Genomic DNA, 22,104 nt, shown 5'->3' with positions numbered 1-22,104 from the left:
GATGAATAAAACCAGAAATGTAGTGATAGTCACTGTCAGCTGAATAGACATAAATACAGTACATTGCAAAAGTATTCAGATTCCTCCGGATTACAAATGGGACTTTGATTTTTTGTGTTGTCTCCTATGTTATTTTAAAAGACTGGATCTCAAAATGACTGAATTTAAAGTGATAATGGGTTTATATAAGAAAATATTCTGTAACAAAAATGATTAATTGAAAAATTCTGTAGGCATAATTATTCAATCCCTTGCTGGGAAAATTGTACAGATATGAAAGATGATGGCCTAATTAGGACCAAATAGACTTACAGTTTTCTGAAATCATGAAAAAAACCCCACCATTTCTGTTTAAAGCTCCCCTGCCCCACTCCATCAGTTACAGACATGTCCAAGGTAGGGACAAGGCTACAAAATAATCCCCGTGTTTGGATATCCCAGCGAGCACTGCTGGATCAATTGTGAGTGAATGAGACCTACATACCCCTTGGCCCTGCCTAGACAAAGCCATCCCCCACATCAGGGCAAGAAGGGGACTTGTGAGGGTAGCCATAGAGAGGTCAACAATCACTCTGAGTGAAAGTGCACTTTGATAACAAGGGCTCTGCATACAACTCGTCTATACGGGGGGGTGGTTGGAAGGAACCCATTACTAATGGAAAAACCACATCAAAGGACATCTCAAGGCAGGCAGGAAGCATGGAAGTAACCGCTAAAATGCGCGATAAGGTTTTTTTGGGGGTCAGGGGAGCCAAAAAGCAAGGGTTCTGGCCAAAGTTCGGCGCGCCCAATCCTGAGCAAACAGCATCCGAACCATGACGCATGTTGTGGGGCTGCTTGTACTCAGTAGGAACTGGGCGCCTTGTTAAAATCAGAGGACAGACGGCAGGTACTGCCCAACGTTAGATTCAGGCTTCCAAAAACCAAAGCTTGGGAGAGAATTCACCTTTCACTAGGACAATCGCGAGGCCAAAGCAAGACGGAGAGTGTTTTGAAGGACAAAAAAAACGTAAAAAAAAAAAAAAAAAAAAAAAAAAAAGGCCAGACTGCAGTCCTGTCGAGAATCTTCGAAAACCGCAGTCCACGAGCATCATCCAACCTGCCTGTACGACCCACTGACAAATAATGAGTTTTGAATTTGCATAATTGTTCGCAATAAAAACACCGTCTGGAATCCAGGCCAATCTTTTTGTGGGGTTCAAATACTTTTCGCAAGGTTTTACATTACAGCCGACCTGAATCCCTAGCGTTTTTAAGCCGCTCCCGGTACTGCAGGTTCGGGAGAGCGGCTCGGCGTCTCTGAGCTGACCGCCCCATTCTGTCCTCTCCCCTTCCGCCGCGGCTGCGACGGCCCTGCAGTGGACGGCCAGTGGCAGGAGTGGAGTGCGTGGAGCGACTGCTCGGTGACGTGCGCCAACGGCACGCAGCAGCGGAAGAGGCAGTGCTCGGCCGCCGCCCACGGCGGCTCCGAGTGCCGCGGGCACTGGGCGGAGAGCCGCGAGTGCCACAACCCCGAGTGCACAGGTAAGCGCGCCCCGGAGGAAAGCAGAAAGCACAGAGGGAGAGGGCGCGGCGCAGAAGGGAGCGCTTCTGATCGCGCTGTGCCTTTCGCTTTCGCTCTGTAGCTTACATTGCTTCACTCATTTACAAGATGACTCATGACGGAACACGTCACACAATTTAATACCTTCTCACAAGCCTACCGCCTGGTGTTTTAAATAATCACCGTCAGAAAACTGGACCTGCTGTGCTCCGCTACCTCCATTATGCTTAGGTTACCATACAATGCCGCAGGAAATGTATGACAAGTCACATGACCATCAGTGTCCAATAAGATGTTTCTGCAGGAACATATTAAACAACTACGATTCCGATTTTTGATAATAGCGGAGAGGAAAAGCTTTCTCTACTGAATTGTGCCATCACATCTTTGCATTTGCGTGCTGGCTCTGTGTGTGTGTGTGTGTGTGTGTGTGTGTGTGTGTGTGTGTGTGTGTGTGTGTGTGTGTGTGTGTGTGTGTGTGTGTGTGTGTGTGTGTGTGTCTGTGTGTGGATGGGTGCGTGCGTGTGTGCGCGTGTTTGTGTGTGCATGTAATGGAGACACACAGAACCAGACAGGTAGTCTTCTGAACCCTTATTAATGTTAGTCAATGAAGCATGTGTGTGTTTTTTGTGGTTTTTTTTGTACTCTGTATACGTATTTTATGCTTTTTATTCGACTTAAGATGACACGATATTTATATAACATCAAACTGAAATATATTTGCTTTGCAAACAATTGATCTGAAGGTGCTCATTTATCTGCATTGATTTTCTAATGTTAGATTTTTGAGCTGAAAAAGAAATTCCCAATTCCAATTCCATTTTATTTTTAAATTAAATCCATGAAATCCATTAAATCCAGCCTCAGTCTGTTCATGCCGCAGGTCTGTTCGTGGAGAGCGGTGTGCGACAGGTACAGGCAGGCCCCTACTTCAGAGGAGCCAAAGCGGGTGGTCTGTTAGTCATGGCGGCATCAGAATTTAAAATAATTCCAAATTGCATTAGCATAATCAAATTTAATCAAATCTAATCAAATCACGCCGCAGTCGGAAATTTCAAGAATTGTAAAGTCTTTCGGAATATAATCAAAAACAGAAGTACCGTGAGGTCAGAGGTGGTGTCGGTGTCTCTGCTGGGTTGAAAGTGGTCTAAACCCCCCCCAGCCAGCCAGCCAGCCAGCCAGCCAGCCAGACAGCCAGCCAGCCAGCCAGCCACCGGCAGCCCTGTAGTCAGAAACTGGCCGTTAAGGCAGAGTAGGCGGACGGCTAATGCAACCTGTGCGTGGCAACAGATGGACGCTCGTTGCCAACTGTAGAAGGTGTTTCTAGTTAATAAGTGTTTCAGGTTAAAAATTCCCAGTAAACTCCCAGTAAAGTGGGTGGAGGTCTTTATACGATCATGACTTACACACTATGTGTTTATAAAACGCAGACATTTTTACACGATTGAACTCTACGAGCTATTTGAACTATACAAGCCGAAATATAAGCGCTAGTTCTATACTGTGTATTTATTTATGCAATTCTTATAGGCTTTTTAGTATATGAGGCCACTGTGCAAGACTAATACAGTGAGTCTGTAGTAATTATATGTTTTACGCATACAGACAAATATTAATTCATACATCCTTAATTCATAAAGGTATCAGGTAGTTTACTATATCTCCTGTGCAGTAGACTCTGTTAACATTGTCAAAAATAACACATTTATGTTAATGCCTCAGTGAAGTAAACATTATATTAGAATTTCATTATTTATATTACGCATAAAGCCACAGTATAAATGACCGCTTGCAGTTATTCGAAAAAAGTGACCCGAGACCACCAACGTGACTTAGTAAGTTAATTTGGGAAACACGTAGCATGGACCAGACTGCTTCCAGAAGATGCCGTTTAAGTTTGTGCTGCCTGTGTGAATAGGGAGCTGCCACAAATAAGGTCAAACGCAGCAGAGACATTTATATTCATATATTGCCCACAGTTTAAGGGACATAAAATGGAAATTTAAAGCATACGGCGGAAGCCACACAGCCCAGCAAACCCTGAGGAACCGGCCTAAACATCCCCAAGAGACATATGCAGGGCTGCTGCACTCTTAACGCAGTTCAAAGTCGGGGTGACCTCTCTGTGGAAACGGGGCGACCTCGTTTGGTGCCGCCATGCCATTTCCTGTTTTCCTGCCTAGACCCTGGATCTCAGCTTCCCCGACTCTTGTTCATCCCTGGCCGTGCGGCCCAAAGAGGAGAACTAACCTCTGGTCAGTTTGGACCAGACCGGTCTCCCTTTTTACGTGGTCGTGGCACCTTTTCAGGCTGACGGTTTTGCGATTTATTAAGGCGCTGAGCGGGACCATCTGTTTTTTTTTTTTTTTCCCCGGCGCGGGATTTTATGCCGTTCATTAAAATGCCATAAACCATGCGGCTACCTTTCGAACCTTTACCATAAAATGCGTTTTAATATTGGCAAAGCGAGAGAAATTACTGCCACAGTTGCCAGGGAGTCTCTCTTGCTCATAAAAAGGATGCATATATCTGATTATCACAAATGTCATCATAATGATTTTTATTAATTAAACCAAGCAAAAGTTCTGCCAAACACCTCTTTTTACCGTGTATCCGGGTACCGTAAACCACCCGGGTGTTTGGAGGGGAGTGGGAAAAAGTAAGAAAACTAAAAAAAATAAAGATACAGCCACTTAAATGCTAATTTAAATGCTCTCCTTCACCTCTGCAAATGAGTTGATTTCACAGTGCGTCATGCCATCCCATCACTCGCGGAGCTTGGGCGGCACGTCCCGAAGCCTGCCTGGATAACGTCCATGAGCTGAACCGCCTGAACAGCGGGAGGCGGAGCCCACGTGTGCGGCAGCGGCTTCCCTTTCCAGCTTCCTTCACCTCTGTGTGTGTGTGTGTGTGTGTGTGTGTGTGTGTGTGTGTGTGTCTCAGCAAACGGGCAGTGGAACCCGTGGGGCCCGTGGAGCGGCTGCTCGAAGTCATGCGACGGCGGCTGGCAGCGGCGCGCTCGCGTGTGCCAGGGCCTGGCCACCACCGGGCAACAGTGCGACGGCACCGCCGAGGAGGTGCGCAAGTGCAGCGAGCAGCGTTGCCCAGGTAACCTCGCCGCTAACCGGGGCGTCCAGGGTCCGATCGGGCGGAAAACGGGGCCGGATGGAGGGGGAGTGCAGCCCGACAGGAAGCCAGAACATGACCGTGATCCCTCTCTTCTTTCGGAGAGCCGTACCGGTGCTTGGCATGGACTATTATTTATGAAACAGCCCGGTGGGAGGTGTGTGTGCCCACACAGCTAATGCGAGCATTTTGAAAGTAGAGCTTGCGCTACTTCCTTACTCCTTGCTTTCTTAATGGATAATTAATTGGTTTGCAAACTACAGTTTTGTTTTGTTTTTTGTAACGAGTTCAAAACAAATATGGCCGCATGCCTGCAGATATGTACGTTCGAAGGCGTGGCGCGAAACACAGTGATGTCTCTGCACATCCCCCCCACCCTTAATACGGTGGAATCGAACTTCAGCCTGTTACTCGGATATTACGGTTTGGTAGTAACTGAATGGAGAGAACCTTGGCGGATGCGAAGGGGGAAGCTCTGAGCGTAACGATCGGCGCGAAGCGGCGAGGGCCGAGCCCGATTTAAGCCTGCCCTCTCTGTCCCCCGGGCTGCAGCTCCGTACGAGATTTGTCCCGAGGACTACGCCGTGTCCATGCTGTGGAGGAGAACACCGTCTGGGGAGCTGGCCTTCAACAGGTGCCCACCCAATGCCACAGGTAAAGGCACAAACACAGGACACTTTGATCAGTAACGGGTGCGACCGCCAGGGTCCTGGGGAACGCGACGGCAGTCTAAAAGTGAAGGGCCCCTTAAAACATACAAAGCGCGTGGGGCGCTTGTCAGGGTGGTGCCACCTTCAGATCAGGGCTCGGGTATTGTGTTATTTGTTGGTGGTGTGTGTGTGTGTGTGTTTCCCCCCTCAGAAAACATTTGTACTCTAAGTTGTGTGACTGGAGAATCCCTCTCGTTTGCATAGCTCCGCCTCCTCACAAGATGGGGCGGGAATAAAAGGGCGGTGCGGGTGGTTCCCATTCCACTCTCCGGTTGCTTAAGCTCGGCTCTGCTCGGCTGTCGGGACGCTCGCTCTCCGGCGTTTGCGTGCTATCTGGAGCCAGCCTCTCTATCTGAGAGGCCCCCTCTGAGACCCTGGCACTATCTCTCCACCCCCAACCCCAACACCACCCTCCGCCCACTGTAGTTGTGTCTCCTTGAGCGAGCAGGAACGGGGCGAAAGAGGAGGTCGGGGCGGACCCGGAGATAACGACGGGCAGCCCAGGTGTGACTCGCGCCTAAGCAGATTACGCTCCCCCGGTGTGTGCGCGCGTACCCGTATCCCCGCGTTTAAGCTCTCCTACGCGTGTACGGTTGCAGCTCCACCCGCACGGAGGGAGTGTGTGTGTTTTGTGTGCGAGAAGTGAGGTACATGGCTCAGCGGGGACTACCCAGGGTGCATCTCTTTGATCCGGCGCCGCGGTGCCTCTGGCAGTGGGGCGGCAGGCCAGGCCTAGGGGCATGCGGGGGTGGGGGGTGGGGGGGGGGAATTGGGGTGCAGTGGTCGCCGCCGACCACGCGGGGAACGGAGCCCACGCGGGCAACGGCGGGAGGCTGGCATGATGCCCGCCTTCCCGGCTCCCCATGCCTCGCCCCACGGCGGGTCGATGCGTGTCCGGCGAGTGGGCGGCCTGGCAGGATATGGCCCATCCACGTGAGCGGGGCTAGCTCTCCAGTCACAGAACAGGCTGGTATATGATCCCGAGCGTGCACAGCGGCCGCTGTGTGTGAGTGTACCGTCATGTGCTGTCTGTGTGATTCAGTAGCAGAGGGACCTGAGAATGAAGGCTTTCCTAGTGTTTCTCTTACAGTATAGAAAGATGTGTGGGTTGTCAAGCGAAACGAGAGAAAGGAACAAAAAATGGATTACACGACTAAATCCCCCCCCCCCCCTCTCTCTCTCTCTCTCTCTCTTTCCATGTTTTCTCCTTGCATCACACCACTTACTCGTATATTCTCTTTCCTCGCCACTCTTGCGCGCTCTGCCTCTATGTCCACTGCCCAATCACTCTCCCTGCCTTGCCGGTGCCCCCATTTTCTTGTCGCTGCCTTTTTCTCTCTCACTCTGTTCTCTTCCTCTCGCTCCCTCCATGCTCTCCTTCTTTCCCTCCATTGTCTCCCTCCCTCTCTCTCTCCCTCTCTCATCATTGGCAGGCACCACTAGTCGACGCTGCTCTCTGGATCACCGCGGGGTTGCCTACTGGGAGCGGCCGAGCTACGCTCGGTGCATCGCAAATGAATACAGATACTTACAGCAATCAGTAGGTGCAAAGTCAGCTTCCTCGGCACGGCCTCTCTCTGCCTCTCGCTCGCTCTCTTGCTCTCTCTCTCTCTCTCTCTGCCCCTCGCTCTCTCTCTCTCTCTCCCCCTCGCTCTCTCTCTCTACCCCTCTCTCTCTCCCCCTTCCTCTCTCTCTCTCCCCCTTCCTCTCTCTCTCTCCCCCTCACTCTCTCTCTCTCTGCCCCTCTCTCTCTCTCTCTGCCCCTCACTCTCTCTCTCTGCCCCTCACTCTCTCTCTCTCTCCCCCTCACTCTCTCCCCCTCACGCTCTCTCTCTCTCTGTCCCTCACTCTCTCTCTCTCTCCTCCTCACTCTCTCTCTCTCTGCCCCTCACTCTCTCTCTCTCCCCCTCACTCTCTCTCTCTCTGCCCCTCTCTCTCTCTCTCTGTCCCTCGCTCTTTCTGTCTCTCTCTCTCACTCTCTCTCTCCTTTCTGCCCCCCCATCTCTGGCGTACCATAAACACCCCCCGCCACCTTAACAGCCCTCCACTACACAAGCACATGTTCACTCACACACACACACACACACACACACACACACACACACACACACACACACACACACACACCCACCCCAAAGCCACAGTGATGAAAGCGCCACCACCAACAGAGGGAAAGCGAATTAGAACGTTAATGCCGCAATTTTCCTACCTAGTTAATGGACGAGTCCCTCCTCTTCTGCACCTGGAGCCTGCCTGTGCATGGCTCTCGCACTCTGAACGAGTTCTGCATAATGGGTGTGTGTGTGTGGGTGTGTGGGTGTGTGCATGTGGATGTGTGTGCACGTGCGTGGGGGGGTGCTTTTTCCCTTTAAACCTGCTAGATTCTTTTCAGGAAATGCACTGTCAGTCTGATCTCATTTGCACTGATGCTCTGTGGCTCCTAGCCAGCTTCTGTTAAATGACGCAAGTGATGCACAGCTCAGACCCGCGCATTACGGCCTAAGAACGAATGATCGCCTCCCCGTGGCGCTCTGTCCCTCCCCCGGCCGCCTCCGCGTGGCCTCGCGCATCACCAGATGCCAGAGGTCGTACGCTAGCGAGGATGTGGCCAGTTACAATTTCCGCGACCTTCCTCACATTACGTATCGACTAGAGCATCTCTGAGCTCGCGGCGTTCTCCGAGTGTGGTCCCGCCGCTCGGATTGGCTCGGAACCCACGTTCTCCCCTCTGCACCCCTCTGCAGGTCCAGGGGCACCTTGCCAAGGGCCAGAGGAACCTGGCAGGAGATGGCATGTCCCAGGTCACCAAAGTCCTGCTGGATCTCACCCAGAGGCGCAACTTCTACGCCGGCGACCTGCTGTCCTCCGTGGAAATCCTGCGCAACGTCACAGACACGTTTAAGAGGGCCAGCTACGAGCCGTCCTCCGACGACGTGCAGGTAAGGGCAGCGTCCCCGACGCTCGACGTCTCTAGATAGAACCAAAATTTTGCCCTTTTTAAAAACAAAACAAAACAAAAAACTTTAAACGAAACCCATGTCATTAGCGAGGCTTCCGTATAGTGATGCATGGGAAAAAAAACAACAACGTGCGTGCGTGCGTGCGCGTTGATGGCTATCTTGCTCTCCTTCACGGAGAGCTTATGGGATTTCAGCGGCGTGCCCCTGCTGCTGATAAGAGTGTCCCTATTGCTGGGCCTCTGTGTCTGTGCAGCGGGTTCCTCTCAATCCGCCAAAACTGCTTCATTGTCGTAAGGCTCCCGAGGCCTGTGCCGCTGTAAATAGAATTTTCATGGATTATGTTCGGGAGTGTGTGTGTGAGTGTGTGTGTGTGTGTGTGTGTGTGTGTGTGTACATAGCACGGTGCTAAAGGGATAGGGAGCACAAGCATCTGAGGGAAAAAGGAAGGGGTGCTGGGTCCCTCTGACTTAACGCCATCAGGAGGAGGAGAAAGCCCGGCTGGACAGCTCGCCCCGTTAGCGCCCGGCTCTGATGGGGGCGCGTTTCAAGGACGCCCATCACGTCCCCTGCACTTCCCAGCTTCTGGACAGGAAGCACGAGTTGGGGGTTGGGTGTGAGGAATAAGGGGGAAGGCTGGTAGTCGTCTGGGTGCATTTTGCTCCTGATGCAACCTGACAGATTCCATCATTCTCGCCATAACTGCTCAAGACAGAATGTGTTTAGACAGCAGGAGAGAGAGCCTCGTTATGCAGGAAACTGTGTGTGTGCGTGTGTGTGTTTGTGCCTATTCAAGGAGCACCTGCAGGATGGGAACTTTGTGCTAATGAATTTTGTGGAGGAACAGAGCAGACTAATTGGTGCACTCTGTGCTCCGATTCCGTCTGCCTGCCTATACATCTTCATTCCAACACAAACAGAATGCGTGTATATTGCTTCTTATTAATGACAATATATACAAGAAATTGTATTTAATGTCATTCCGGGCGTGTAAACAGTGCCAGCCGGAGATGGACAGTTATATGTAATAGCAATATAAATGTCCTATTGATTTCGGTCTGGGCCTAATGACATCCGTTTTTTTTGTTGGGTTTTTTTTCTTATTCTCTCTGTGCAGAACTTCTTTCAGATCATCAGTAATCTCCTGGAGGAAGAGAACCGAGACGAATGGGAAGACGCCCAGCAGGTGAGCGCGGTGCCAAGCCCTCGGCACCTATGCAACAGCTTCTGTGTCCTTCTGAGGAAATGCACCCCGCCCCCCGCCGTCCGCCGCGTGATCTCCACCTCTGGCACGAGTCGCCTAGTTACGGCCGGACTTACGGGGCCCGCGGCGTTCGGGCAGAAGGGACGCGGGCCAGGGCGGGGCTGCTGCGGCCCGATCGATTGCTGGTGCCAGAGAGGGACGGGTGGGTCAAGGAGGGGGATTGTGTGGCGTTCCGCTCCCTGTTAGATGCTGCCTGCCTGGCCCTGTTGCTTGCCAAGACGGAGAGCTGCAGTGCCCGATAGCATCCACTAGGTGGCAGCATCAGTGGCGGCACATGTCCGTTTGAGGCGCTGTCTGGCTTTGATAATGCCACATCTTTCTCTTTCTCTGTCTCTTCTCTCTCTCTCTCTGACTCTTTCTCTCTTAAATCATCCAAAGGAATCTGAGCACAGCCAAGCCACATACATCAGCAGAGGCAAACGAGATCGACTGTATTTAACTGAAGCGCCCCCCCAAACTCCCCCCTCTCTATGTCTCAAACGCTAATGCCTCTTAGGCTTCGTGTACCGCAGAGGACGGGGTCGCTGCCAGTCCAACGTAAGCAGCTTTCAGGGCTCTTTACTCGCGCGAAGTCGCTTGTACAGCAGAAAGGCGGCGGTGTTACAGCTAAAAGACTCTAAAGAGAATGTGGCCTCTGACTAGGAAAGGTCTTCAGCGCAACAGTCGAAATTAGCCTCTCGGCACCGTGTTGAGCAAAGAGGCGCCGCGGGGCTTTTATTTAAAATGCCCGCACTGTGAAAATCTAGGAGGGCCGGCGTTCGGCCGGGCCCGTTCCAGTCACGTTCTGCACTCCCCCACCACCACAAGCCTTCCCCGGCCTCGCTAATCGCCGAGGACGTCTGGGGAACCCCTGTTGCCGCTGGAAGCAAATTGCTGCCATGAAAAGATCACCTGGCAATATGTGGAACTCGAAGGTCACTGTGTTTTACTTTGCGCAATTTAACTTCGTCCATCTGGCCTGTCTTCTCCTCGCCACCCCCAAGACCCCAGCCCCGGCGTTTCCTGTCAGGGGTCTGGATTCTTCACTTTGTGAAGTCTGTTCTTTAGCGAAAGAGGTTTGCACATTAACAGTGGACAGCAATGTAATGCAGTTATCACTCTGTAATCTGCACCTAATAACAAAGTTCCTGTTTAACCTGCACTCCCAGTGCCTGAGACAGAGTCTTTCTCTACCCCAGACCGAAACTGCACCCCCCTGCAACCCCCGCACCTCAGACAGGTCCCCCCCCCCGCACCCTAGACTGAGTCTCCCAGCCTGCGGCATCATTATATATTATAGCTCAGCTGTGGTTCAGCTCCTCACTGTGGGCGTTAATTATTGAATGTCACTCAGTCCTATTCTCTGTGTCTGTGTGTGTGTGTGTGTGTGTTTACCCAGTGACTTTGAGTTCACTGAGTTTGCGGTTGGGTAAGAGGGTTCAGATGTGGTCTGGATTCATATTAAGGTTTTTTTTTCTTTCTATTGACGATGATGCTAATTTGATAGCTGCCAGTGCCGTGGCACATCATGTGCCAGTTAATGTTCCTGCTTTCATTTTGTTGAGCCATTTGGCCTGCAGGCACGATACGAATGAGATGAGATGCCCGACCTGCAGTCTATGACTTGCAGACTTCTCGGAGATTAGGAATAAAGAAAAGGACAGGTTTGCAGCTCCAGCGGCGGCTCGTTCCTGCTAACTGCTTGCCATCAAGGTTTGGCTTATCGCTGCGTCTTAACCGACTGTAGAAAACAATGTAACCCAACTGTTATGTCTCCCTGTAACCCATAATCGTCAACATCTTAGAATCAGAGCTGGGTTTGATTTCGTTAAGTTTTAGTCTGGACAACGTAATACATATGAAACTCAATAAATATGATTATCGAACTCAATGTGCTTTGTTGTTGGTTTATAGGCATGAACAGTGCATTAATTGACACAGCGTAGCATTCCACCTCTAAGACGCCCGGACATTCATGAGATTAGATGTTTAACCCCAGGTTTATGACGCTCAGACTTCTTACAGACAGCTACTTTGGTGACGTGGGATTGGACACGGTTGGTTAACACATGCGGAGGACAGGCCGTTCGTCGATGTGCGTCCAGTCCAGGTCCGCCATCGGTGACTGCATGAGAAGCGTCCAGCCAAAGCTTAGACGGAGAGCGTGTGCTGGACGGGGGTGTGCACAGATCCCGGTCTGGCGCCGGCCTGCAGCCCGCGCCTTGCGGCGTCTTGGAGGCGTTTCAGCACGATGGCAGACGCAGATAGCGGGACCCAATCAGGCGAAGGTCAATGGTTGGATTAGCCGGGCCGGGGCTGGTACTGACTGAGGAGAGGACAGGTGCAGCGACAGGCCGTGTGTGTGTGTGTGTGTGTGTGTGTGTGTGTGTGTGTGTGTGTGTGTGTGAGTGTGTGTGTGTGCTGGATACTGCGTATCTGTTTATGTGGGCAAGTGCGTGCATGTGTATGTGTGTTAGGTGGTTAGGTGTGGGTGTGTGGGGCACCCTGCCCTGAATGTCTCAGCCAACATTTGTTCTGACACTGATGGCTAGTCCCCATGGCTGGTCACGGTGCCCTGTGCAATCGCTCTTCAATATGGCCCTGTCTGTTCAAAGGGCTGAACTGTCAGGCGGACAGCCGTGGGGGCAGACTGCCCCAAGAAAGGATCTGACTGATGTTACGAAGGCGGGCAGGGAGCGTGCTGAAGTATAAAAGCTTGATTGGGAATCAAGTTGGACCAGGAAAGCGTGTCACCCTTACACGGGTGCGATATTACAGGCTTTGATGCTAAAATGGAAGCCTGGCGTCTGAAGAAGAGGTTATTACGTCAGCACTTTTGAAGTCCCAGTTCCGCGCCACAGCGGTTTGCGTCCGGCGTCGAACGTGATGACCCAAGCATGGACCGCTTGCTCGTTACAATCCATAAAGTTCTTACTGTCACCAGACGGGATGACTCGTGGGAAAACACAAACCCCACCAGTAACATCCCACAATTCAAAAAGCTGTAGACATGAAAGCTGATGTTCTGTACTTGAGCTCCAGTAATCACTGAATCACTGTGTCTGGGACGCAGGGGTGGAAAACAAAGTGATCCTAAAAAATACTGCAGCTTAATGCTGAACTGTACTGAAAGCTTAAAATAAATTAATGACTGTAACTGGTTCTCTCTCTCTCTCTCTCTCTCTCACTCTCTCGCTTTCTCAGATCTACCCCGGTTCAGTGGAGCTGATGCAGGTCATTGAGGAGTTCATTCACATTGTTGGCTTGGGTATGAAGGATTTCCACAACGCCTACCTGATGACCGGAAACCTGGGTGAGCCCTTTAAATAGCCCCCACGCTTTTGAATATTTGACAGTGGCCATGAAATCTTTTCCCATTTATTACATGGCAATCTTACTTGAACAAACACGTTAAATGACACGCTGGAGCGTCATCGGTTTCAGATTTTGTTTAGAACTTGAAAACTTAATTATGAACTAATTATAAATGATACATTTTAAATTATACACAAATTAGGGGATATTAAGAAGTGTTACACTTTATGTAGCTGAACCCCTGCGTCGGTGATGATTTGTCACATCGGGCTGCTCCTAGCCACCCAGAATGTCAATTCTGTTTACTATCAGTAAGGGAAGATAAATGGGCATGGACCGGGAGGAGGAGTCACAAAAGAGCCAATCGATAATGTTAATTAAAATCAAGCTCTTTCCACTTAGTCTGCTAAATTCCTATGACAACACTAGATTTCAGAGAGTCCACGCGCTACGCACCTTTGTTTAGGGCTAGTTTGACTTCAGTCTGGTTAGCTCCAGTTGGTCTCCACTCCAGCTTTTGCTCTCTACATCAGAGCCTCTGTTTGGTGTGCTCTCTCAGGCTGAGTCTTGCAAACATATATCCGATGCAGTTCACAAAACGCGTCAATAAAAACGGAAATGCGTGACTTTGTAAACAGGAGGCTTCCAATCTAGGTCCAAGTGTTTTGTATTGTTTATAGAACTAAACAGAAGAAAGGTGAATTCAACACAGAGTCCTGACAAATATGGACTAATTTGTTCTGGCTGTGTCTAAATGTACCGCACATGGGCCCATTCGGACTTGTCTTGCACATACACACACACACATTCACACACTCACTTGCACACACACGTATGTCTGTACGCGGCTCTGTCAGCCTTGGGACGTGGATCGGTTTGAAATCCAGTGTCAGCGTGGCCGGAGCGTCTCGCTTTTCTCTGCATTTGTGGGTGCAGTCTAGACTCCGACGGAGAGATGAACTGCCTCCTGGAACTGACACTTCTGAGAGGCTGCTGGCCTGTATCATTCAGTCATTTCAGTCACAGATGATGAAAATTGTCCATTTAAGATAAAGAGGAGCTGCAATCTTGAGCTCTTGACCCTGATTTCGGAGGTGCAAACACAGTGTCGTTGGAGAGGGTTGTTACCGTTGTTTCCGGTTCTCCTGAGCGATGCCTGCAGCCCTACCAATCACAGTGCGATACACATACTTGTCAGCTCCCTGTTAGTTAAAGCTGCATGTGATATAAGGGGGTGAGATTTCTTTAAAGCGTCACTGAGATTCGGGGGAATCCATGCGTTAATTGTCGGAGAAAGCAGGTTTCTACGTTATAACTTGGTTTATTTTGACAGTGCTTTATATAGCGAAGTCTGTTTGCATTAAATCCATGATGTACAATATGGTAAATCTGCACAGATCCGTCTGTATTAGACATAATACATACACCGATCAGCCACAACATTAAAACCATTGACAGGTGAAGTGAGTAACATTGATTATCTCGTTACAGTGGCACCTGTCAGGAGGCGGGATATATGAGGCGGCAAGTGAACAGTCAGTTCTTGAAGTTGATGTGTTGGAAGCAGGAAAGAATCTGGCAAGGGCTAAATTGTGATGGATAGATGACTGGGCCAGAGCAGCTCCAAAACGGCAGGTCTCGTGGGGTGTTCCCAGTGTGCAGTGGTTAGTACCTACCCAAATCTACAGTGATGCTGATTATTCTTGGGTGTGCCGGTGATGACGTTTCTAAGTATTTGTGTCTGTGCTAACTATTGCGATGCCAACTGGGATAGAAATACATTATAGAAATTACACCTTGTGGATATCTTGCTTGTTTAACCTCAAGGCATGCATAATACCTTTCTTGTAGAAAACCTAACACGGGTTTTATGAGCTACCAGGTGAACAAAACTGGAACGCGTGGCCTTAACCTATAGCGGCCGCAAAAATCGTAGTGCAGCCAAAAACTCTTGCTCTTCCGGAACTTGAGCGGATTCGGGGAGCGAACGCTGGGACAGCCGGATGTGGATGGTGCGCTGCGTGCCCAGGCCTTGTGTCCGGGTGGACAGGACAGGCGTATCTCTGAGCAGGAATCCAATGGCGGCACTTCAACATTAGTACCCAAAGCCATGGGGAAATTCCATTGAGTTCAAATCAAATACCTCAGTCGCTGGCCATTGATATGGTAATGGTTATGTGTACGGTCTCGTGCGGAGTGCAGGAATGAAGGCAGCTGCTGGGCCAGATGGTTTTTTCATGAGAATATTGTATCAAAGCAGTGCATTAGGCTTGAAATGCTCACAGGTCAGCGCCGAGGCAAGAATACGGGCTCGCGTTTCGGGAGTCGTGCGACTGGGATGTCTGACAACACGGTCCGACCGCGTTCCCAACACATTATCCCAAGTACCGTGTAATCATACAGAGAATGTGTCAGAAGTCAGATAACACCTTTTTTTTTTTTTTTTTTAAATAAGCGCAAATACGCAAAAGCTGCACAAATGTAAAAATGTCATTCTACCTTACTTCAAAGGAAAAAAGGTCATCCCTATTGATTTATTACGGATCTGAGCAGCGCCGGCGTTCTCGACATATTCTGCATGTTAAATATGCTTCTATTGCAGCCTGCGTTCGCTACCTTTGATTAAAAGGACAAAACACTGGCGCCGGGCCGGGCCGGGCCGGGCCGGACAGAAGCAGTCTGGCACCGGAAGATATTGCCGCATTATTTCTGGCCCAATTTATGGAGCCCCTATGAAATGGCAATAAAGTGCTTCTGTCACCTGACTGCGCTCTCCTCTCGCCCCGACTCCGGTCAAGCGCCTTTAACTGCTCAGGCTCTGTCTCTGACGCTGGGTAAATGGTGGCTGGTGCGGTGATGTTCCAGCGACGTTCGATTGCACAAAAGAGTCCTGATGGGCCGGAATGGTCTCGTCCGCTCGTACCGCTCTCCTTGGACCCCAAGAGGAGTTCGCGCTGGAAGCCCAGAGAGCCGGACCTGCTTGTGACGAGAACAGTGAAGGCACACACGTTTGGGTTCCGGGTTTATAAAAACTCCCATATCAATAAGAAGGGGGTCAGGCCAGGTCCCGTTTCACAAAGCCAACACTAGAAAAACCACAACTTTTGGCATCCGAACCTGTCAGAAGAGACCAGCAAACAGAAAGACATCTCGCGATCTGTAATAACTTGTCTCGCCCACAAAACCACCTTCGGGAATATCTGGAGCGCATCGGTGGATCCGCAAATGTTGCTTCGCCAGCAGGTCGTCACCGCCAAGATCCCAGGGTGCACAGTTGCTGGGTGGCCTCTGCATGTACACCTGAACCAGGCAACTGGGTTATCCTTGCTGTGGACTTGCGTATATGCGACTCAAAATTGCAAACAAAAACAATGGGAAGTCAGAAAAGTCGATTTTTCCGTGAGCAGCGTTCAAAAATTGATCACCCTGTTGTCATTTTTGACATCGCCACAGTTTGCTTAGACTGGAAGAGGACGGGCAAAGGTCATGACCCCGTGGCTATCACACACATATGAAATTAGCGCTAAACGAATCAGCGTCATACAGCATTTCCATATAAACAATAGCCCCATTATGCAGTAACTGTAGACCGTGCACTCCAGACGTTTGCGGGGGGGGGGGGGGGGGGGGGGGGGGGGGTACACAGACTAGGCGACTAGAGGAAATAAGGCTTTGATTTTACCTCTTTTAACGTTCTTCTAAGGCAGGAATGAGCTCTTTGTGGTTCCCTACTTGGCTCACGGATGGTATTTAAAGTCTTCTTCTCACCCACCATCTTCTCCCCTCATTTCCACCCCCCCCCCGCACCCCCCCTGTGGTGCCACACAATATGCCCTGTGACTAACACTCTGCCGCAAACAGCAGCTGGCGGTGCCAGCCACCCATTACACGCGCGCGCGCACAGTACCATTCCTCCCACCCTGTGATTTTATGCCTGCTGTTAAACCATCTTCACCTAAGCCTCAGTGCACACCACGAGCCCCCTGTCAATTACGCTGCGCACACACATACACACACACACACACACACACACACACACACACACACACAAACTTATGCTACATTGTCATACACCACTCTCTAAACAAGCTCTTACAGCAGTGGACCAGAAGGAACCACTAGCATTGTGCTAATTAGCATGCTATCGTGTAATTGTGTGCTGACACTGTGCTGGAGGGGTAAGTATTTATAATACTACACTCATTCTCACTCCAGGGCCATTTCATGCGCCCAGCAGCGGAAATAGGCCTTTCCTACATCACAGGTGCATGATGGCCCGCCATAAATATCAGGGAACATTTTATGGCGACTCACCATTGCTCTGACTGGAGCTGTTCGAGCCAAGTCACTCTGGCGCGCAAACGCTTTATCGTTCGCCGCCCGTACGCGAAAGCGCTCTAAAGGCTCCTACCGCAGAACGTTTCGAGGACTCTCCAAAGCGGCACAGCAAATCGACGGCTTTTGCAGACGAGGGAGGTCGGTCCCGCGTACGCCGGGAACGGCTTACAGCTCTGCGAGGAGCGAGGGGGAGGAGGGCAGCTGCCACTGGCTCTGCAATCTTCACAACAAAATCCACCCCACCCCCTTCAGAGCTGAGCCAAAACGCCACGCAAGGATGCGCCGCCATCGAGCCATCCGCCGCCCACGAGACGCCCTCGGCTACCGCTAACGGGATTGGCCGAGCCGCTCGCGGACCCGCCCCTCCTGCGCGCCTCGCGCTGCATGACCTTCACAGGTCTTCAAGGACGTGACGCCTGTCGTGAAAACGCGACTGGGTCGCCACGGCTGATGATATAACAGGGAGGGCTGACTTGTCAGAGTTCAAATCGTTGCCCTAATACGCCTTTCTTTAAAACAATGTCTGCGATGAAAGCAAGTTCTCAGTGTAGCGCTGTTCTAGATATATGGTTATTCTTTTCATATATCAGGTATTTATGTATAATCCTGGTAATATTAGATATATATTGGCCAAAAAAACATACTATACACAATTTAAGTACTTAAAATATAGCACTAAAGTGTGTAGCATTAAATAGAAATCACCAGAGAAGGAAATGGTCACTAATCACAGCTCCCTGAGCAGACAGCATGTTATGTTGTTATGATGCGCACACCGCGACATGACTGCAGCAGTTCAGCAGTTCTTCACATCGGCTGTTTACAAAGCCCCTCGAATCTCCTTAATTTCTCAGATATACCTATCTGTCTATTTCCACCTAACAAGGGCAGCACAGATGTAGTAACCCTTATCCTTTCTGTACAGGTCGCCCCAAGAGACGCCTTTGTTTTGCAGGTTTCACTGCATGTCTTTACAAGCCTCTCTCTCTCTCTCTCTCTCTCTCTCTCTCTCTCTCTCTCTCTCTCTCTCTCTCTCTCTCTCTCTCTCTCTATATATATATATATATATATATATATATATATATATATATATAAAATCTCACTCTAGTGACAGGCAGACCTTCCTGCTAAGAGTTAAAGCACACAGAAAAGCCCAAACCGGCACGCGTTAACTTTTCTAACACCGCCGTCTCTTCAAATCCTCAGTGGCCAGCATCCAGAGGCTCCCTGCCGTGTCGGTGATGACTGACATTAACTTCCCCATGAAGGGCCGCAAGGGTATGGTGGACTGGGCGAGGAACTCAGAGGACAAAGTGGTCATCCCCAAAGGTGTCTTCGTCCCCCAAAACGCAGGTACGCGAAAGAGAGGAGGCAGGCGTGGCAACGTCGGAACGGCGCTTCATTTATTCTGCCCTCGTCATCTAGCAGCCTCGAATTCATTCCCCCGTCTCCGAGGAAGAGCCCAGCTCTTGGCGCCGATGGTGTCCTTAGATGTAATTTGACTGCGTCGAATAAACCTTTCAGAAATGCGGCGCTAGCCTGCTAAGATGATTTGAGGGATGCTGCCAGGGTAGCCGATCAATTTTATGCCTGTTTCGACACTCGGGAGCTCGAATTAAATTTAACCAAGTCAGGCGATCATGAACCGACGATCAAATTTGTTTATTTTCCAAAGAGGCAAATGGAACAGAAGCCAGTTGCAGCAAGATCAGCACACATGTAGAGACGTAAGGAGCCTGTTAATTCACCAGCTTGCTGCCCGAGGCTGGGAGGGGCTGCCCACTTTCGTGCATAAATCACCACAATGACGAGAACGAGAAGGCCCAGCCATCATAAATCTCACTTCGGCAGACGCAGCGCAAAGGAGACACGCCAGCACTCTTATTAACGTAGCCTTCGCATTAACGTGTCCTCGTGACTTAGAAGCAACATGCATTTCCATGCGCAGATTTCACATGCTACGTTCAATGAACAAAAGCATTTTGCCTAAAAAAGAGCTATCATTTAAATGGAAACTCATATATATTTTATCGGTGGGCAGCTGCATATTATATTACTCCCAATGCCCAAAATTGTCTTCATAACTCGTGGTTGGCTGAAATAGACACCATAATAAAAATGCTGTTTTTTTACAACGGTACAACACATTACTGGTAGGTCATAAGCATAATTAAGCAGCTCAAAAATCAGTTGAGAGGTTTTATATAATTAAAGCGTCAAACCTATAGGACAGTGTAATTACAGTGCATAATAATGTAGCTATACACTGCGTATAGTATTTGGTAATAAATGTTTTGTGGTTTTGGCTCCAAACATGCATTTAAAACATCAAGTCCAGTTTGCTCAGTCACAGAGCCAAAACAACAACAACAACAAAAACGGTCACTGTCTCTGTACTTATGGACCGTTACGGACTGCACCAAGCATGCACCACAACGGCAGGTGCACGGAGTGCATGCTGTCCGTGCTGGTCAACTCTGTTGTTCAACACGCTCGACGCCAAGGCCCATTCTCCCTCGCCTTCGGGCGATGCCGTCTGAGCTGGGTGCAGCGCAGGGCCTGGACGTAACGTTAACTGGAGCGATCTGTCTTATTTGAAGTATATCAAAGGAGGAGTAATGGCAAATTGATTTAACGGCGTAACCCGCCGCGGCTGCAGCAGACTCAGGGCAGACAGTGCAGCTGGCCTCCACGCCAGCGGGGAGAGGCCTCACGTCGTCCGCCTCTGGCGAAACCACTCCGCCATGTGGGTGGATTTTTAAAGGGAAACAGGCACCCAAAAATGTAAACGAATGACCGCTAACGGAGGGCAGGTAGCACTGCAAAAATAAAACACACCTTTTATTTTCTTTCTTTTAATTTCATTGTTTTCTTGGATGAGTGTTTTATGTGCTATTTCATAGAGTGTTTTCGTGTATTTTAAGATTCAAAATATTCCAGGACTGGTGGGTCTGTAAGTGGAAAAGTGTAGCAGGAACAAATGTCATCTACTCAGCGTAGGGTGAATTGAGTTTAAAAATGTTATTGTTTCCAGCAGACATGTCTCATAAAGATGTCCCTAATGATATAACGTGTGACCTGGTTCCATAATCTGACCAGCGTCTGTTTTACCAGATATGGATGGCTCGCCTGTGTTTATTCTCGGGACCGTCTTCTACAAGACACTGGGACTTATCCTACCTGGCCCAAGGTAAGTGTCTCAAAGTGGCAATTTCTGACAAGTTTCACTATGATCTTTGCAAGGGGGGAGCTTCTGTAGTCTGAGATGCTTAGTCACATGACCTCACCCTCTGTATCAGACTCACTCAGACACTGGTCTCATGGGAAATGTGATACAGACTTGCATCTCACATGAGCTGTCAGCAACTCAGGTACAGAGATTGTTCATAAATTATTCATGTTTCACAAGAACAAAGTTTTTTGGCTGCGAAAGGGGGGGAAATGTATATGTAAGATGTACGATTTGGTTTTGAAAATAAACGTGTAAAATAATTTGTCTAAAGAGATGACAGGTGAGATAAGAACATCTGACTATATGTGAGTTATACAGTACTAAAAGTAACATAAATTTCAGGCTATGTCTTATTTGTTAGCTTTGATTATTTCATAAGAAGTCTGATTACGAATGCAAATGTCCTTGCAAGCAACACTTCAAATGCACATACCATTTCCATTTCCATAAGTAATCCGGTTCATAAATATGAATTATTGATTATTTAAGGTGTAGAATTCTGGATCGATTTGCATATGCATCATATTCCCCCTAAATTATGGTTCCAGCGTCATACCTCCGCCATGTGCATATATATTGAAGCCAAGATGTACCACTTGTAATGCGTTCTGCAATGCTGTCGTCAAACATTGGTAGGTATCTGTGTCTGGTACTGTAAGCTCTAATGGAATTGCATCATATTTTACCATAAATGTAAATGTCACTGCATACTGCTTAGGGCCACTGACCCAGGGGATGAATTACGGCAGGCTTGCAGCGTCCACAGTGACTTGGCGAGAAGCGTCAAATGAAGGCTGCATACAGACTACTAGGATTTCATTTCCGTATGAGCTTATGACTATATAGTGAAATCAATGTGCACTCTTTAAAAAAAAAACAAAAAAACAAAACAATAACTCTCCAGTGAGAATGGGCTTCTGTCCCCAGATGTGTCTCATTTCATTGACTGCTGCGCTAAATGTCCTCTGATCCATCTCCAACTAAACATGCCCAAGTTGTCCTATCAGGTGGAGACGAGCTGAGCGGATCCGATGGTCCTCGGATGCAACCGCCTGCATCAGCACCGAGGCCATTCGCTCACCTGTTTAAAGAAAATAAATAAATTAATTAAAACCAACCAACCAAAACCAAAAAAACACCTATATACTGAATGAATACGATATAGCTTTGGGAGCAATGTGTCACTCACTTTTAACATAACCTTCCCAAGTCTGACAGATCCAGGGCAGGGGAATTTGTCCAGGGATTTAGTTTAGGCCCACTTCCTTGTCATCCACAGCGCCAAAATACAATAGCGATGAAAACACTCAATCTCAAGAATTCAAACTGTCAGACTGCTCTGAAGACAAATGGCTGCTCTTTGGCTTCTAAATCTACACATTGGCCAGACCCAAAGAACGTCTGTGCCTGATTTCAGTGTGTGCTGGTTTTGCTGATTACTTTTTCTTCAGTGCATAACGAATGTTGACTTTTTCCAGTACTGTGTACTGTTAGGGTCACAGTGAAGGCTTAAGGTTGTGAGACTCAGATCTGATTTTAAGGGACAAAATCAAAAAATGGTTTTAGCTTTCTGGACATATTCCCGTAAAGAAATTGTAGCACAGGACCTCTGTAATGTTTATGGCCAGTTTGCATTGGAT

General features: G+C 49.2%; 1 protein-coding gene across 6 annotated transcripts in view; it reads left to right on the top strand.

The window, feature by feature from the left end:
• adgrb3 (adhesion G protein-coupled receptor B3) overlaps window positions 1-22,104 on the top strand; it is a 128,671-nt gene that overhangs the window by 61,285 nt on the left and 45,282 nt on the right. For all 6 annotated transcript variants that reach the window (XM_081714589.1, XM_081714588.1, XM_035529943.2 and 3 more), the window contains 9 exons: window positions 1,360-1,524; window positions 4,487-4,651; window positions 5,222-5,323; window positions 6,813-6,919; window positions 8,124-8,318; window positions 9,454-9,522; window positions 12,784-12,892; window positions 18,439-18,585; window positions 20,347-20,422. In XM_081714589.1, the coding sequence (XP_081570715.1) occupies window positions 1,360-1,524; window positions 4,487-4,651; window positions 5,222-5,323; window positions 6,813-6,919; window positions 8,124-8,318; window positions 9,454-9,522; window positions 12,784-12,892; window positions 18,439-18,585; window positions 20,347-20,422 (1,135 nt within the window). The remainder of the gene's footprint in view (window positions 1-1,359; window positions 1,525-4,486; window positions 4,652-5,221; window positions 5,324-6,812; window positions 6,920-8,123; window positions 8,319-9,453; window positions 9,523-12,783; window positions 12,893-18,438; window positions 18,586-20,346; window positions 20,423-22,104) is intronic.

The sequence above is a fragment of the Electrophorus electricus genome, chromosome 5 (assembly GCF_041902795.1).
Source record: "Electrophorus electricus isolate QZ-2024a chromosome 5, ASM4190279v1, whole genome shotgun sequence".
Classification (NCBI taxonomy): Eukaryota; Metazoa; Chordata; class Actinopteri; order Gymnotiformes; family Gymnotidae; genus Electrophorus; species Electrophorus electricus.
The sequence above is the reverse complement of the archived record's forward strand: the minus strand, read 5'-3'. Positions and strand labels throughout refer to the sequence as shown.